Source organism: Saccopteryx leptura, chromosome X (genome assembly GCF_036850995.1).
Source record: "Saccopteryx leptura isolate mSacLep1 chromosome X, mSacLep1_pri_phased_curated, whole genome shotgun sequence".
NCBI classification, from domain to species: Eukaryota; Metazoa; Chordata; class Mammalia; order Chiroptera; family Emballonuridae; genus Saccopteryx; species Saccopteryx leptura.
The window spans coordinates 129376719-129393964 of record NC_089516.1 but is presented as its reverse complement, the minus strand read 5'-3'; the positions used below and the strand labels follow the sequence as shown (position 1 = coordinate 129393964).

The 17246-nt window shown below is 38.0% G+C and overlaps 1 protein-coding gene across 1 annotated transcript in view; it reads left to right on the top strand.

The window, feature by feature from the left end:
* The window catches only part of GPC3 (glypican 3), a 632751-nt gene that overhangs the window by 420757 nt on the left and 194748 nt on the right, over window positions 1–17246 (top strand). Inside the window, exons 4-5 of the mRNA XM_066357199.1 lie at window positions 4270–4403; window positions 17046–17171. Coding sequence (XP_066213296.1) covers window positions 4270–4403; window positions 17046–17171 — 260 coding nt within the window. The remainder of the gene's footprint in view (window positions 1–4269; window positions 4404–17045; window positions 17172–17246) is intronic.

Sequence of the window (17246 nt, the reverse complement as noted above, 5' to 3'; positions counted from 1 at the left end):
CCCACCATGGGTCAGGCTGTCTGCATTTTTTGATGTGTCAATTATAGGGTGCATGTGTGAATTGTATCAAACCAAAGTTTTGCGTAGTTTCAAAATCTTTGGCAACATATTCTACTTGGGAAGCAATTTTCCCCCTTTTTCTTAGAGCTGGAATAAAATATGATGCTTCAAGTATTATATTTTCCTCCTTTTTATGAGACTAGAGTTATAGTGAAGTAAAAAAGGGGTGGGGAAGTAGGGTGGGGTGTATTAAAGAGTAAAGGGGGCCAAATATTTGGTGATGGAAGATGATTTGATTTTGGGTAGTAGGCATACAATTCAATGTACAGATCATGTATCCTGGAAAAAAATAAATATTGTTATGGGTGAGAAGTAGAAGTGGGGTTGTAGGTCAAGTCACCTGATGTTCAGTCTGCTGGGCTCTTCACTATACTGTGCTGGACCCCAGCAGTGTATTTGTCTCATGTATGTACAAAGCCAGTGCTTCTGGAGCCTGGTTAGAAAAGAATAGTGCTAAGGTTACTGGAATGACAAGCTGGCCTGAATATGGTCAGTGACACTGACTTCTTATGTTCCAAGTCTTAGAACATTTTATAACACTATTGCTTTCCTTGCCATAGGCTCTGGCACCTGAATAAAGGCACCATTACAAATCAGTTCATAGAAAACAAAAAGCTTTTATATTCCTGGTCTATTGATAGAGACAATACCTGTCCAATAAATTCACTTCAAGTAACTAAATTTAAAGGTAACAGCATCCTCGACTACTAGGCACATTAGTCAGTGAAGCAAAATTGGATTGTATTTCTTATTTAAGAGCTTGAACGTCCTGGGCAGGATACTGATTTTTTAAGGGACACTCGGGAAGCTGGCTTCTTCAGGAAGTGCAACTGCAAGACTGACACCCAGGTCTCCCCAGCATAGCCTGAAATTTCCCAAGTGTGAAGATGAAAGGATCTCTTTAATGTGAACACTGTGTCTCTTTGTAAATTAGGTTTTTTGTTCATGGCCACTTCTCAAAATAAGATTGTAATAGCCCTGGCTGGCTAGCTCATTTGGTTGGAACATCATCCTAATGCACAGAGATTGCCACTTCAGTTCCTGGTCAGGGCACATAAAGAAACTGATTGATGTTTCTCTCTCTCTCCTTCTTCTCTCTCTAAAATAAATAAATAAATATATTTTTAAAAGATCAGAATATTTACCTAAAGTTCACACCATGTGTAGATGAAAGATGTGGGAAGAAGGGCTCAAGGGGGTGGGGCCTAACATTTTACAAATTATTTGTATCAATGAGAAGTATTTGTTTCATGGTAAATTTGTGGGGAAAAATACAACCTTCTCATAAGATGTGGCTCATTTCAGATTTTACATGGGAAAAGTGAGGTGTTGAAAGAACACCACTCTTTGCCCCTTACCCCACATAGAGGCTTGGAAAGTCATCAGCTCCCTAATGCACATTGGGTGACTTGGGAAGAAAGGTCAGACTGCAGAATGCCTGGATTCTCATTTCTTCTTAACCTCCCTACTTTTGCCTCAGCTCCACCCCTTTCTAGTAGGTTGGGAGGGGCTCAAAACCTTTAAAGTCTTGCTGTGGCCCAATTAGTATTCATTGATAGAAAGGGCATATATTCAGTGGAAAGGAAGATTTCACATCTTGGGTTGCAAGTAGACAAGTTACTATGAAAAGTGTGAAAGATTTTAATTTTGGTGCTGGATTTGGACCAGATGTTAGTCAAGAGAATGTGTCCTGTGCTCCTGAGTATATTGACTAAGAACACTTTTATCCTGGTAGAAAAGACTCTCACACTGATGTATGTTTATGGATTAATAAATAGATATTTATGGAACGAAAATCAAGGTTTTGCTCCATGAATGTTTCCCCTGAAGTTTAACAAAGTAAAGACATGTATGTCTAAGGACATAATTTTCTGAAACACAATCTGCCCTAAGTTATTTGTATCTACCTCACGTGCTTTGAGTGATTGGAACTTAACTCCCCAGTCCAACCAGGCAGCCCCTTAGACTAAGGCACTCTACTGGGCTGTTACCAGTTAAGAAAAATTCAAAGAATGAAAATTCTTCATTTGAAATCAATATTAGCTCAAGTCAAACAGCACTATGTAAGCACATCAGAAAAATTATCTGTGTATAACTTTTAACTCCCCTAAAACTAAACTAGTAATAACCTACTGTGGACTAAGATTCTTACCAATAGCATAAACAGTTGATTATATATTTTATTGTATTCTTACAATAAAGTAAGCTAGAGAAAAATGTTATTAAGAAAATTATAAGGAATATAAAATACAATTACAATACTATATCTATTTATTCTTAACTGTATATTTATTAATTTAGAGAGAAATTGAAACATTGATTTATGGTTCTACTTATTTATACATTCATTGGTTGACTGCTGCATGTGCCCTGACCAAAGTACCAAACCCACAACTTTGGCTCATTAAAACAATGCTCTAACCAACCAAGCTACTTGGCCAGGGCCCATATCTATTTGTTGAAAAAAATCCATATATAAATGGACCTATGCAGTTCAACCTTGTGTTGTTCAAGGATCAACTGTATTTCAATGTGTCTTTACTTTTGTTTCATTACTTTTAAGATATACTATTGAGAAGAGCTAGTGTAAATATTAGACTTTAGGTTCTGTCTTCCATAAATAGAAATTATGCTACTACTGTTTCTAGATTTTTTACTAATTCAATAATTTCTTTAAATATGAAAGGCTTTCCCAAGCTATACAAACTAAATGTCATTTATGCCTTTATAAAGAGATAAAAAATCTAGTAAGTATTATCATGACTATCTTGAAAAATTTGGAAACTAGAATTGCCTATCAGTATCCTTGATATGCAATACATGTTAGTCTTGATATGAGGAGTATCCTTCCATCACTTCAATTGATTCATCATTATTGAGTGCCTAAGAGTATACAAAATCCAGTCTGAATTCTATGGAGGTACATAAGTGACAAAGGTATAACTCGTGTCTTCACAAAGTATTTCTAATATTTCCCCTAAAGTGTACAAACTACACATTCACCTGAGCTATGTTGACTATGTTTTTGAGGACCCCCCCCAATGTAGAATGTAAAGAACTGCAAATCAAGCATTGTCTTCTAGTGAGGTGGTAATTACATAAGCTTTGAAATCTGACAAATGGGTTCAAAGTCAAATTGAATTCTGTGCTCATATGCCCTAGGCAAGTCACTTAACTTCCCTGCGCTTCAATCTCCTCACCTAAAAACTGGGGGTGACAACATTTAGAATAGTATCTGGCACAAGGTAGACATATGATAATAATTATATTCTTAATATGGAAGTTAATTTAAATTTCTTTCTGAAAGTGAAAATATACAAAATCTACAAATAATTTAACCAAATCATTTAGAATTGAGATAAGAAAGCTGACAAAAAAATCCACTTTTTTGTCATTGTTATATGAGTATTAAAGAGCTAAGCTTTAGAGGGAGGCATTTAATAAGTATTTTCAAATGAACAAATGAAAGAGAAGAAGAGAGAAGAAGAAAGGAAGTGAGTTAGGTAAAAAGGGAGGGGGGAAAGAGCAAGGGAGGAAAGAAGGTAAACTCTCATAAGTATCTATATTTTAATACTCTCAATTTTGGGCTTATTCAATTATATGTGATTCATAGCTGATGATACTACCTATTGACTGGTTGACTTGCCTTCTTCCTTTTTGGGGGCATTTTTAGGAAAGCCAGATGAGCAACCACATTGACATTTTTCAGAATACACTAGTTTAGGACTTATAACAAAATGCTAATGAGCATGCGGAGCACTCTGTGCATGTGAGGCTGCTCTTCTATTAACAGACTGCTCTACACGTCTCATATACCCCCCTAATCTCCTGCACTAGTTTTTCCTAAATTTTGCAATACCCACTTTTGAACTTGTTCATACATATAAATACCAAGTGGCATTGAAAAAAAAAAAATCAATGGCATAAGTCCTATGTAGAGGGTCCTCTCAAATGTGCAATTCAGTATAAAAAAAATCCTTTTTGATCTTGGGAAATTTCTAAATAGGCTGCACTCAGAGTGTTCCCCTTCAGCCTTCTTTCCATACCTAGTTCTTTCCCTTCGAAGAATATCACCTTGTTTGACTCGTGTAGTGGCTTTATTCTGCTTTTTAAAAAGAAATTGGGGAAGAAATTGAAATGCATTTCAGAATTTGTTTCTACTATCATATCTGTGAAATTATCATATGATTGTATTGCATTTTTTTTCAGATTGGCAAGTTATGTGCTCATTCTCAACAACGCCAATACAGATCTGCTTATTATCCCGAAGATCTGTTTATTGACAAGAAGGTATTAAAAGTTGCTCATGTAGAACATGAAGAAACCTTATCCAGTCGAAGAAGGTGAGAGGTGTTTTTTTCTCTATATTTTAGCATACCATTAACAATTGTGTCTTAAGGTAAAAAACCACTGGAGTGAAGCTTCTTAAATACATATTATTTAGTCCTTCTGAGTAGAGTGTTTGGTTAATTAAATTCTATCATCTATCAATGTTAACAAAAGAAGATATTGTATTACATCCAAGCCATATTGAAATGTGAATTTACCATGTATAAATATTCAGTATAACAACACGAGGTGGAATGGACTTGTCTATTTAAGATCTTTATTGATAAAACATTTTTCACTTATGATTTGGACTCGCAATTACATGGCTTGGTTTGTGGCTTTTCTCATTATAAATTAACAGTGAGTCCAGGATGAGTTCACTAGAGAGAAAACGGCAAGACAGCAATCATACACTGCATACCCTACATGCTCTATTAAGAATGATAAAATGAAAGATTTGGTTCCTATTTCTAAAGATAGCAGTCAAAGGACTAAATTAAAATTTGTTTTATTATTTTCTTCATTTCTCCTCCCCACATCCAGGTCCCCTCTTTCCTTATTTTTGTTTCATGTTTACAAATAAGGGGTTGAAATTTGATAGGAAACCCCACACAAATCTAGGAGAACTGCCTTCCCCCAAAGCAATGCACATGTAGCCAACCCTGCCACTGGCTCAAGAATAGCTAAACATGAGTTCTTGGTTTTTTTTTCTTGTAACAGGGACAGAAAGAGAAACAGAGAGAGAGACAGAGAGGGACAGACAGACAGGAAGGGAGAGAGATGAGAAGTATGAGTTCTTAGTTGTGGCTCCTTAGTTGTTCATTGATTGCTTTTTCATATGTGCCTTGACCTGGAGGCTACAGCAGAGTGAGTGACCCCTTGCTTAAGCTTAACAAACTTGGGGTAAAGCCAGTGACATTTGGGCTTAAGCCAGCGACCATGGGGTCGCTGTGATCCCACGCTCAAGCCAGCAACCTCACGCTCAAGCTGGTGAGCCTGCGCTCAAGCTGGATGAGCCTGTGCTCAAGCTGGATGAGCCTGTGCTCAAGCTGGCAACCTCGGGGTTTCTAACCTGGATCCTCTGCATCCCAGTCCAACGCTCTATACACTGTGCCACTGCCTCGTCAGGCAAGTTCTGCTTCTTGATAGCTTTGAGGACAATGGGAAAGATTAGCCTATGGATGGAAAATAAAGAGATGAAATAAGTAACATCTAAGATTTGGGGTAAATTATTCCATTCATATTCATTTACTGCAGGAGGTTTTGAAATGGTAATTTCTAATCATATATGATACAATTTAGGGTAAGGGAAGGCAACAAGGTTGCTTGAGAGATAATCTTACAAAGAAACATATCAAGAAGTCCCATTTTCTTCTCTTTTGTTGACTTTCAAATGAATGGATTCCTAGTTTCTCTGCAGCAGAGGTTTTAAAGTGTGATTTGAGGACCCAAGGAGTCCCAGAGAGCCTTTCAGGAGTTCTGTGTGATCTGCCTTTTGCTAGCTCTACATTTGTGTGAAGCTGATTTTTATTCATATACTTCACCCATAACAACATATCACAACAGATTTAATGCAGAAGCCAATGTGAGATCTGTCTCCATTTAAGACAGGCAGTAAAGATATTTTGTAAAAATGCAAAAACAATATCACTTTTTTTCATTAAAATGTTTATGTTCATATATAATTACTCATTATTGTTAGTTTTAAAATTAATAATAAAATTTTAAATGTTTTCTGACTTGTAATTTCTAAAGCAGTAAATATCAATAGATATATACCTCATAAACCAAAAGTCTTTGGAGTCCTCAACAATTTTAAGAGTATTAAGGGATTGTATTAGTTATCTAGTGCTGTGTAACAAATTATCCTAAGACAGTGATTTAAAACAACAAACATTCATTATCTCACAGTCTCTGTCAATAATTTGGGAACTACTTAGCTGGGTGGTTTTCAGTCTCTAAAGAAATTTCAGTTAAAAATGTTACTTGGGCCTAGCGTGCGGAGGACCCGGGTTCGATTCCCGGCCAGGGCACACAGGAGAGGCGCCCATTTGCTTCTCCACCCCTCCGCTGCACTTTCCTCTCTGTCTCTCTCTTCCCCTCCCGCAGCCAAGGCTCCATTGGAGCAAAGATGGCCCGGGCGCTGGGGATGGCTCTGTGGCCTCTGCCCCAGGCGCTAGAGTGGCTCTGGTCGCAATATGGCGACGCCCAGGATGGGCAGAGCATCGCCCCCTGATGGGCAGAGCGTCGCCCCATGGTGGGCGTGCCGGGTGGATCCCGGTCGGGCGCATGCGGGAGTCTGTCTGACTGTCTCTCCCCGTTTCCAGCTTCAGAAAAAAGTGAAAAAAAAAATGTTACTTGGGATCTGAAGTATTGACTGAGGCTGAAGGACCTACTTCACAGTGGCTCACTTACACTTTTTGCAAGTTAATCATTGTTGTTGGAAGGACATTGTAGTTACTCACCATATGGACCTCATAAGTATCCTCATGACATGGCCTCTGGCTTCCCCAAAATAAGTAATCCATGGAAGAGAGCAAGTAGAAAGCTGCTATGTCTTTTATGACATAGACTCAGAAGTGACATACTTTCAATTGGCATGCTCAATTTGTTAAAAGTGATTCACAAATTCTAGTCTACATTTAAAGGGGTGGGGATTAAGCTCCAGCTCTTGAAAAGAATAGTATCATAGAATTTGTGGGCATACTTTAAAACTACCATGGTTGGAGCATCATGTGAGAGCTCAGAGGATGCCAGTTTGATTCCCCAGTAAGGATACATACAGGAGCAGTTCCTATATCTCTCTCTCCTTGCCTCTCTCTCTCTGTCTCAAAAAAACAAAACAAAAAACCCCACAGGTTTCTGGCAATAAAATATTTGAAAACAATTTCCCTATAGTATGAGGGTTCTTTGGGAGGTTTTTGTTTTTCTAGGAAGACAAAATTAGGCCACTTCTCTGGTCTTTCTTAATCCCTGACTGTCCTTTGCCTGTTGCTCACTATTGCTTTCACTCTTTGTCCAAACCACCTAAGGAATTAAGCTGCCATTGATATTTAACTAGTAGAGACCCCTTTCATATTAGAATGAAACAAATAACTTATATAATATTATATATTCTGTATAAATAAAATATAAATTGTAAGTGTAATGAACTTATAAATATAATATTGTATATTTATATTATATTTATGTATAACAAGTATATATATATATATATGTCTTATATATATGTTGCTTTATTCAACTCAGTAGAATTTTAAGAAACACCTATTATGTGTCAGAATATATACTGGGCACTAAAAATCAAGACACAGTCTCTGCTTTCGAAATCAGTGTAATGTGGAAATGGACATAAATACAAATAATCCCAAAACAGTTCTGTAAGTGCAAAAGAATGTCCAGAGTATACAGAAGCAGCCTATGGAGAAAGAGAGAACCTCTCTACCCAGAGAGTAACAGTGAAACCTTCATGGGAGAGGTGGTATTTGCATTTGTAACAGAATAAAATGCAGAGCTTTTTCAAAGTAAACACTCTATCACAGTCCCATTTTGAGATTACCCTACCAACCTAGACACAGTCCCTGTTGCAATAGCTTTTAGGTTAGGCTCTGTGGCAGGACAAAGAGGACTCTGGGTATTGGTACCTCTAGGGAAAAAATAAATTGATAAATGGCTTCTTGGCTTGGTACCGAGACTTGACACTTTGCTTATATTCATTTTTGAACTTGTTATTAACTCCGAAAGAAAAGAAAAAATAGTAAAAAAAAAAAATTCCAAAGCCTATAGACTTCAGTAAGAGGTAGTAAGGCAGGGCTCCTTTGGAGGGTAGAAACATGAGTCTAACCCATGATTCTTCTCATCTTTAAAAAAAAAATGAAGCATTAGAGTCTGATGTGGAGTGTAAAGTTGGTGGCCAAGACCATGCAAGTTCCCATTGGATTTGGGCAGACAGTAAAGGAACTGTGGAGCCAGAAGATGGTGGGCCGTTCCGTTTATTAGTATCTTGCAATGGTGGACAACCAAGCAGGCAGGGAACACTGCTTCTCTCTCTCTCTCTCTCTCTCTCTCTCTCTCTATGTCTCTCTCTCCCTCTCTCAGGACTCCCAAGCAAAATAAACTGGGGAGGGGACCCCTTCTCTGGCAAACAATAGCAAGCAATGGCCCCTCCCAATGTTGGCAGGCAATCTGCAATCTACAATCTGCCAAGATTTCTGCCCTGAGGGCAAGCACCTGCAGCCTTACATAGACTGCACACACATGGTGCTGCCTGTGCTCATGCACCAATCAGGCAAAGTGCAAGCAAACAAGCCTAACACACTATTTTTGCCCAACATAGAGCCATTCTTTCTAAGTTCTCTTGTAGAAAACAAACAAACAAAACAGCAAGAGAGTTTCTGATTTCATTTAACTCCCTCAAATAGGTATTATAAAACCTCTTATGGGAGGCAGAGAATTGAGGATTAAGATGATCTCTGACTAAATGTACTGCCCCCTGCAATCTGATATTACTGGAGGTCTTATTTTGGCAGTGTTAGTACCTTTATAAATTTCAGTATGTTCTGCACCACATTTCTCACTGTCCAGAAAAATGTATGTGCTTCCAGCACCCCTCACACTCATTCTCAAGCTCCATCCTCTGTGGTTAAAAATATGATAATTGGAAAAGAATCCTATTGTAGCATTCAGTCTGTGAAGGTTGTGAGCAAGCTGTCTAAATCTGATTATCAAAAATAACAACACAAAGAAATGGATTCCTTTGATAGTATTCAGAAATCATCTGTTTGTTTTGTCTGCCCCCAACTGGGTAGTTTGGAACACACAACTAATCATGGAAATTGTTTAGTTCAATTTAAAGGTGATTTGATATTCAACTGGTTGGCATTTGCATGGGACTCAGCATCCTTTTAAAGCATAAATAATAAAAATATATGTCATCAGATTTTATATAGGAAGGATTGGACAAGAATTAAGATTTTCATAACCTTTTCCAACACTAATATTTTCAGCACATCTCAGATGTCAGCCTCTTCCTCCTTTGCCCTCTTGAATGTCTCTTTCACCACTTCCCTTAGAACACCGGTTACCTTGTCATTTGCATATCCCTTGTAAAGTTTGATAGCACTATCTTTCCCCTTCCGAAACCCAAAATCTTTAGTTGACTAGTCCATCCTGCATCAATATATCAAGCTTCTGGCCCAACCGCTGACCTGTGAAAAAGTCACATAATCCTTACACCCTTGTGAAATTACATCTGTGTGTTCCAACCTTCCTCTTCCTGCACTCCCCCTCCTCCCCTTTCCCTTTGACTTGGTCTATAGGGCAATAGATTAGGTAACGCTAGTAAATGACCTAGAAAGAAAAGAACAAAAGCTGATCTTATCTCCCTGGTCCAAATCAATGTTGACTCCCACTCCCTTTCAGATTGTTGCTCTGGTGTGGCTAGGCAACTTTATAAATTCAGTGGTGCCTTATACCCTCTGAACAAAGCAACAAAGAATGTCCCGAGTGAATCAATGAGTTTCAGGTCTGGTACAACTCATTCTGCCCTAAATTGGACTCTACTTCTTTCAACATTTGTCAACAGCATCTATATGCTAAGCATTGTGTAAGGATTAGGCTCTGATGAATAAAAGGAGCTCCTCCTAGCCTAGTTAGGCAAACAAACACACAAATAAATACTTTCCATACATTAGGGGCAATTGCCAAAACAGCTATGTGTGTACGTACAAAAGAGTGGCAGTCTTTCCTGTTAGAGTCAAAAAAGGCTTTTTGGAAAAGGTAACTTTTGAGCTGGACCTTGAAGAACTAGTAGAAATTAAACAGTCAGAAAAGAGAAAAGGTATTTCTGGCAAATGGAACAGTGTGAGAAAAGTATGGGCTAGTCTCTGGAGTGGTAGAAAATTATAGTTTGGAGTCAGACTGTGAAAGTTTCGCTCCAGCAGCATTAAGGATGACCCTGCATCATCTCAATTATAATTATTTCAGTTTATGTGCTTTTCTGTGTTTTCAAGTTTTAAAAAAATAATGAGCTTATATTCATTTACATTAAGAAAAAAAAGGACCTTAATGATAAAGGAGAATAATTTAGTATTTGCAGCTCAGGATGAAAGATTGTTCTTACTTTCAGTGGTTTCCAAGTAGAGCTGTTTTGATGCCTGCCTACGCAAATGATTACAAGAAAAGAAAGGTAATCCCCTCCCCCACAACCCAAGAAGGGATCTCTCCTCTTAAGGATGATAAGAGCCCACCAGGGATGATCACATGCACCCAACCGAATATTTCAAAATGGCTTGTGCATGGAAGGGTCCCTGTCCTTTAGTTCCATGTTTAACACATTGACTGGAAACCGCTATAAAGAGCCTCTTCTTTTCCTGAGCAGGCTGCTGTACGTAAGGGTTTGGTTTGTCCTAAGTGAGAGTCATAGGCTCCATTATTTATATGTCAAATGGTTTGCTTAGCATATATGTATAAGAATAAAGTGGAATTGGAATCAAAGGACATTCCCTTCTATCAAATTGTTTTTCCCATCCTAAGCAACTAATTGTCCAAACTTTCTTTTGTTTTCTTTTTTTTCCCTGAGACAATTCGGTTGAAGGAACTGCCTTAGTTCATGAGTAGAGATTCTTTTGTTGTCTGTCATGGGTTAGTAGCACAAATAAAAGAATTCTTGACTGAGTCATATATGGGTAAATAAAATGTCACTTAATTTAATTTCAGCTATCTTTCTTTAAAGAGAGAAATAGAAATATTCAGCTGACCTCCTTTAAAAATTATAAGCATGGGGATAGAAAGCTTTACTTAAGAAAAGGTAAAAATGAAAGACCCTTAATTCCCACACCAGACCAAGTTTAGGAGGAAATGACAAGAAAGGAGAAAATGAGAAAGGCCCAGTAAGCTCAGTAGGAGGTAACCTAGTCCTGTCACACTCTGCTGCTTTCTGGCTGTGATGTCAGAAGACATTATCACCCATTGTCACTCTCTTTTGAAAAGCTCCTTAAACTCACCAATAGTTTAGAAAGTCTTTATTCTACCCTGAAAAATAGTATTTCTGGATTTAATTTCAAAAATCAAATTTTCTTTTCGAAACCAAGGTTTATTTTCTCACAGTATTTAGAAAGTTTTGCATGAAGGAGTGACCTGCACTGTAACACTATACTTGGAGACTCAAAAGCATTGGCTAGTTTGCTAGATGTGCTAGAACCCTGCTCTTTGTTTTCCAAAGAGGGGTACAGTCTGATACCCCAGGCCTTGGGAATTATTTGAAAACTGGTATTTGTTTCATTATTCTTAGGTTTTTTTCCTAATCATATCCACTTTGAATTCTAAGTAGGTTCTAATGGGACTAATATACACTAAAAATCAAAAAGAACTCAGTGAACAAGCCTATTTAGAAGAAAAGGGTTTTTCTGTTCTTGTTTGTTTGTTTTTCTTTGTTTGTTTAGCCAGAGAGACAGAGAGAAACAGAGAAAGAAAGGGACAGAAAGGAATAGACAGACAGGAAGGGAGAGAGATGGGAAGCATCAACTAACTTATCTTGCAGCACCTTTGTTGTTCATTGATTGCTGTCTCATATGTACTTTGGCTGGGCTGTTCCAGCTGAGCCAGTGACTCCTTGCTCAAGCCAGCAACCCTGTGCTCAGGATGGTGAGTTCACGCTCAAGCCAACCACCTCGGGGTTTCAAACCTGAGTCCTCAGTGTCCCAGGTCAATGGTCTTTCTACTGTGTCATAGCCTGGTCGAGCAAGAAGAAAAGGTTTTAGAGAATTAAATATAAAATTTTACAGAGAGAAAAGTCTAGAAGGAAATATATCCAATATTAATAGTGATTGTCTGGATGGTAGGAATAAAGTATTCTTTTTCTTTCTTACAGTTTTGTATTTTCTACCTAGAAATTATTTAGTGATCATATATTTCTCCATAGTGAAGATACATTTCTTTCATAATGGGAAAAAAAAACCAACAAACTTCATTTAAAAGAAAAAGTAGCCTGACTAGGTGGTGGGACAGTGGATAAAGCGTCAGACTGGGATGCAGAGGACCCAGGTTCAAGACCCCGAGGTCACCAGCTTGAGTGCGGGCTCACGTGGTTTGAGTAAAGCTCACCAGCTTGGACCCAAGGTCGCTGGCTCGAGCAAGAGGTTACTCGGTCTGCTGAAGGCCCACAGTCAAGACACATATGAGAAAGCAATCAATGAACAACTAAGGTGTTGCAACAAAAAACTAATGATTGATGCTTCTCATCTCTCTCCGTTCCTGTCTATCTGTCCCTATATGTCCCTCTCTCTGACTCTCTCTCTGTCTCTGTAAAAAAAAAGAAAAGAAAAAGTAGATTTTAACCACTGTTTATAGCTCTTGCAGTGCTGAAGTTGTAGCTTGTAACAATTTCTCCTTTCACTGTGTATTTCATGTGCATCCAAACCTGGTTCTTTCCCAGCTCTCCTGACTGTCTCCTTCCTTTGTTCCAAAGGACATCCTTTCACCAGTAAAGCCTCTCTTCTTTTACTTCTTCTTTATACCTTTTTAAAGGTTAAATCTTAATAACAACTTTAATGAGATATATTCCACATATTATACAATTCAACTGTTTTAGTATATTCACAGAGTTGTGCAACCATCACCACAATCAATCTTAGAAAATTTTCATCACTTCCTCACCCTTACCTACTCACCCCCAGTTCTAAGCAACCACTAATAAACTTTCTTTGTGGAATTGCCTATTTTGGATATTTCACATGAATGGAATCATATAATATGTGATCATTCATGACTGGCTTCTTTCACTTAGCATAATGTTTTCAAGGTTTATCCTTTTTATTTTGCCATTATATAGAATATATATTTGTTTGTTTATTTATTAGTTGAACATCTCTCTTGGTCTACATTTTGGCCATCGTTAATAGTACTGTTATGAGTGTGTGTGTACATGTACTTATTTGAATAGTTGTTTTTAATTATTTTCAGTATAAGCATAGTAGTGTAATTGCTGGGTCATAGGGTAACTCTGCTTATCTTTAACCACCAAACTGGTTTTCACAGCAGCTGTACCATTTTGCATTCCCACTAGTATTGTATGAAAATTTTAATTTCTCTACATCCCCACCACACTTGTTGTCTTTTTTTATATAGTCATGCTAGTGAAGTGGCATCTCACTGTGGTTTTTGCTTTGCATTTCCCTGATGACTATTATACCTTTTTTAACTCAACTTCATCTTGGCCTTCCACATTGGATGCTCCATATCTAATTCCTAGACACAATTCTCACAGTCTTAGACGCTACCTTTCTACAAGGAAAAACCATTACAACTGCTCTACCAGATTAGTTCAGTGGTTCACACAGCCCCATAGTTTGTTACTCTTTGAGAAAGAATATCAGAAAAAATATTTTGGGAGAGAACATGATTGTATTTTTTAATACCCACCTTAAAAGATGAAGGATTTATTCATTGTGTACAAATAAAGTTATCTGGTACTTGAAAAAAATCATAATTATATTTCATGTAAAAATTTATCTGAAATATATTTCATATACATCATATATGTGTATTCTATAGGTTCATAACAATGGTAGTGAATTGCTAACTGGCTAACATTGTAGGAGGATTAATTACTCTGTGCTTGGTACTATGCTAAACACTATACACTCATTGTCTCAATCATCCCAGCAACTTGTCATTAGTTTCATTGTATAGACAAGAACACTAAGGTTCAATAAGTTGAGAATTTGCCTAAGATTTTACTGTATTTGAAACTCATATGGATTAGGTTCCAAAATCAGTGCTCTTAGTTCCTACTCCTAACAGGTTTTAACGGGCTGTTCTGAGAATCCCACCATCACTATAGCATGGTTGCTAAATAAACTGTATCCTAAATTCAAAATAAAAAAATTCAGTAAAATGTTTTCAAAACACAATCTCTTCCTAGGTTCTCCTTATATGTCCTGTAATGGTAATGAGGACCTTATAAATTAGGATGGCCTTTTATTTCCCCAAGTTACCTTGTTTAATTTTCTTTTTTTAAAAAATTATTTATTTATTTATTCATTTTTAGAGAGGACAGAGAGAGGGAGAGAGAGAGAGAGACAGAGAGAGAGAGAGAAGGGGGGAGGAGCTGGAAGCATCAACTCCCATATGTGCCTTGACCAGGCAAGCCCAGGGTTTCAAACCGGCGACCTCAGCATTTCCAGGTCGATGTTTTATCCACTGCGCCACCACAGGTCAGGCCCCTTGTTTAATTTTCAAAGAGATTCTCCTGAGGTCCAGAATTTGATGATCCATCTGTGTTCACATTATTCACATTCTTTGTGATTTTCTTCAACTTTTATTTTTACCCCACCGAGTAATTTCCTTCCATTTTCAAGTGGGAGGTCTTACATTTATTGCAGCCTCCCATTGCCTTGACATTTAGATAGACTCTCAGAATCCTCTCCAAATTTTTTTGGAGACCCTGGCCGGTTGGCTCAGTGGTAGAGCTTTGGCCTGGCGTGCAGAAGTCCTGGGTTCGATTCCCGGCCAGGGCACACAGGAGAGGCACCCATCTGCTTCTGCACCCTTCCCCCTCTCCTTCCTCTCTGTCTCGCTCTTCCCCTCCCGCAGCCGAGGCTCCATTGGAGCAAGGATGGCCTGGGCGCTGGGGATGGCTCCTTGGCCTCTGCCCCAGGCGCTAGAGTGGCTCTGGTCGCGACAGAGCGACGCCCCAGAGGGGCAGAGCATCGCCCCTGGTGGGCGTGCCGGGTGGATCCCTGTTGGGCGCATGCGGGAGTCTGTCTGACTGTCTCTCCCCGTTTCCAGCTTCAGAAAAATACAAAAAAAATTTTTTTTTTTGTAATCTTTATGGTCAGATAAGAAAACTACAGAGTTGCAAGTTCTAATTTTTTTGTTCTGTTTTGTTTTGTTTTGTTCTAACTTCTAGGGTAGTCAAATTGAAAGAGTTGTCTATAAGTTCAATTTTTCTTGCCATTTGCAATGTTAGTGTAAGAGAGTTTGGAGGTAGGAGGAGACCTAAGGGAAACTCTTTCTTTAAAGAGAGAGCCATTACCATATTCCATTATCTCATGGAGAGGGGGTAGTCCTCAGCCTCAGCCTTTGGTCTTTCAGTTTCCACTCTTGGGAACTGTATTATTACCTTGTAAAACAGAGCATCTCTCCTATTAGTATTAATTGAACCCATCTCTTTTCTCTGTGAGAAACTATAACATTGACTTTTATTTTCAGAGCCCTGTATTGAGCCTCTTCACTTTAAAACTAGAGCTCAGCCATCAGGAGTAGGCTGGGAGAAGTGAGCATAACAAAAAGCAACTGGAGTATCTGTTGTTATATTATGTGTCAGTAACTTTTCTTGAGTTGCTCTGTCCATTACCCAGGCTTTACTGTGACCCGAGCTTTTGTGAAGATGTGCTCAGTATCCTAAGCTCTCTCTTTTTTAAATTATTAGTTGAAATGAAGTGCTTTATGGTAATAAAATAGAAAATAGTATTAAAGGAAAACAATAATATTTTTACTAGTCTTCATCTTTTGTCCAGATTTGAGAATAATACCCAGAAGGCATATCTAGGTGCAGAACTCCCACCAGTGCCCAAATGAGATTCAGACCTCTGCCTCCTCCAGAGGCCTATATATCAGGCAAATCCATTCCTTGCCTGGAGATAGTATTGAATAATTACTCCACTGCCAGCAACTTTCCTGGCAGAGTCTCCAAAAACTTAGTAGAGACTTAAGATAGACTTGGATTTGAAGAACTGAAGTTACTTTCTACCAGAAGCATTGCTTTAGAAAATAAAAAGTATTTTTATTTTTGCTTCCCATTGGGCATTTATTGCACATATATTTTAATCTTTCTCTGTGAGCATATTCACTTTTCTCCAGTGTGTAGTGTTTTATTTTGTGTGTCCGCGTATATCTGTAACAGATAATAGGCCAGAAATTTGCCTGGGTTTTTATGTGTGTGTGTTTATACATATTTGCATACATAACAGAATCTTTCTCTTTCTCTCTTACACACACACACACACACACACACACACACACACACACACACACATACATCTTATCAAACGCAGCATAAAAACCAAAGCAAATAAATACAAAATATACTAGGATTCTCTCCCACTTCCCATAGGAACCATAATATACAAAAAAACCTTCCTCCTCTAGCAGTTTCTCTGAATATATTATCAGGAGAATTTCATAGCCTTTATACTGCCCTGAGTGCCCTGCAATTCTGATGTGCCAGAGCCTACATGGAAAGGGGCCATCTCTAGGGTAAAAACATTGTAAATTACAATCAATGCATTGTATTACACTCAGAAACCAAAAGATATGTAGTGCTCCAGTGTGCCTTGTAATCAACACCTTTGGGAATGTACATAACAAAATTCTGAACAAAAAATGGAAGCAAACGTGTTAGAAAATGAATGTTGGAATTAAATCATCCTTCTGATAGGAACAGCACCTTATATGCAGACAACTGTTTTCTAATATAATTTTATTGTTGGTTTTTTTTTTTTAAATTTTGGCCTTGTAGTCAAGAATGTCTTTTAAAATCATCTATTGCTCTAATCAACCTGGTAGGGCCTTTTTTTCATGCTGATAAGGAAATTAAACTTTTCTCATACTGGTTTACTTGCCTTTTATGCACAGATGTTTTCTTTTCCTTTCAGGGAACTAATTCAGAAGTTGAAGTCTTTCATCAGCTTCTATAGTGCTTTGCCTGGCTATATCTGTAGCCATAGCCCTGTGGCTGAAAACGACACTCTTTGCTGGAATGGACAGGAACTTGTGGAGAGGTAATCTTCTTTGAATGATAATTATAACAATGTTAGTGGAATAATCATCATACGTTTATCTAAAAGAAAATGATG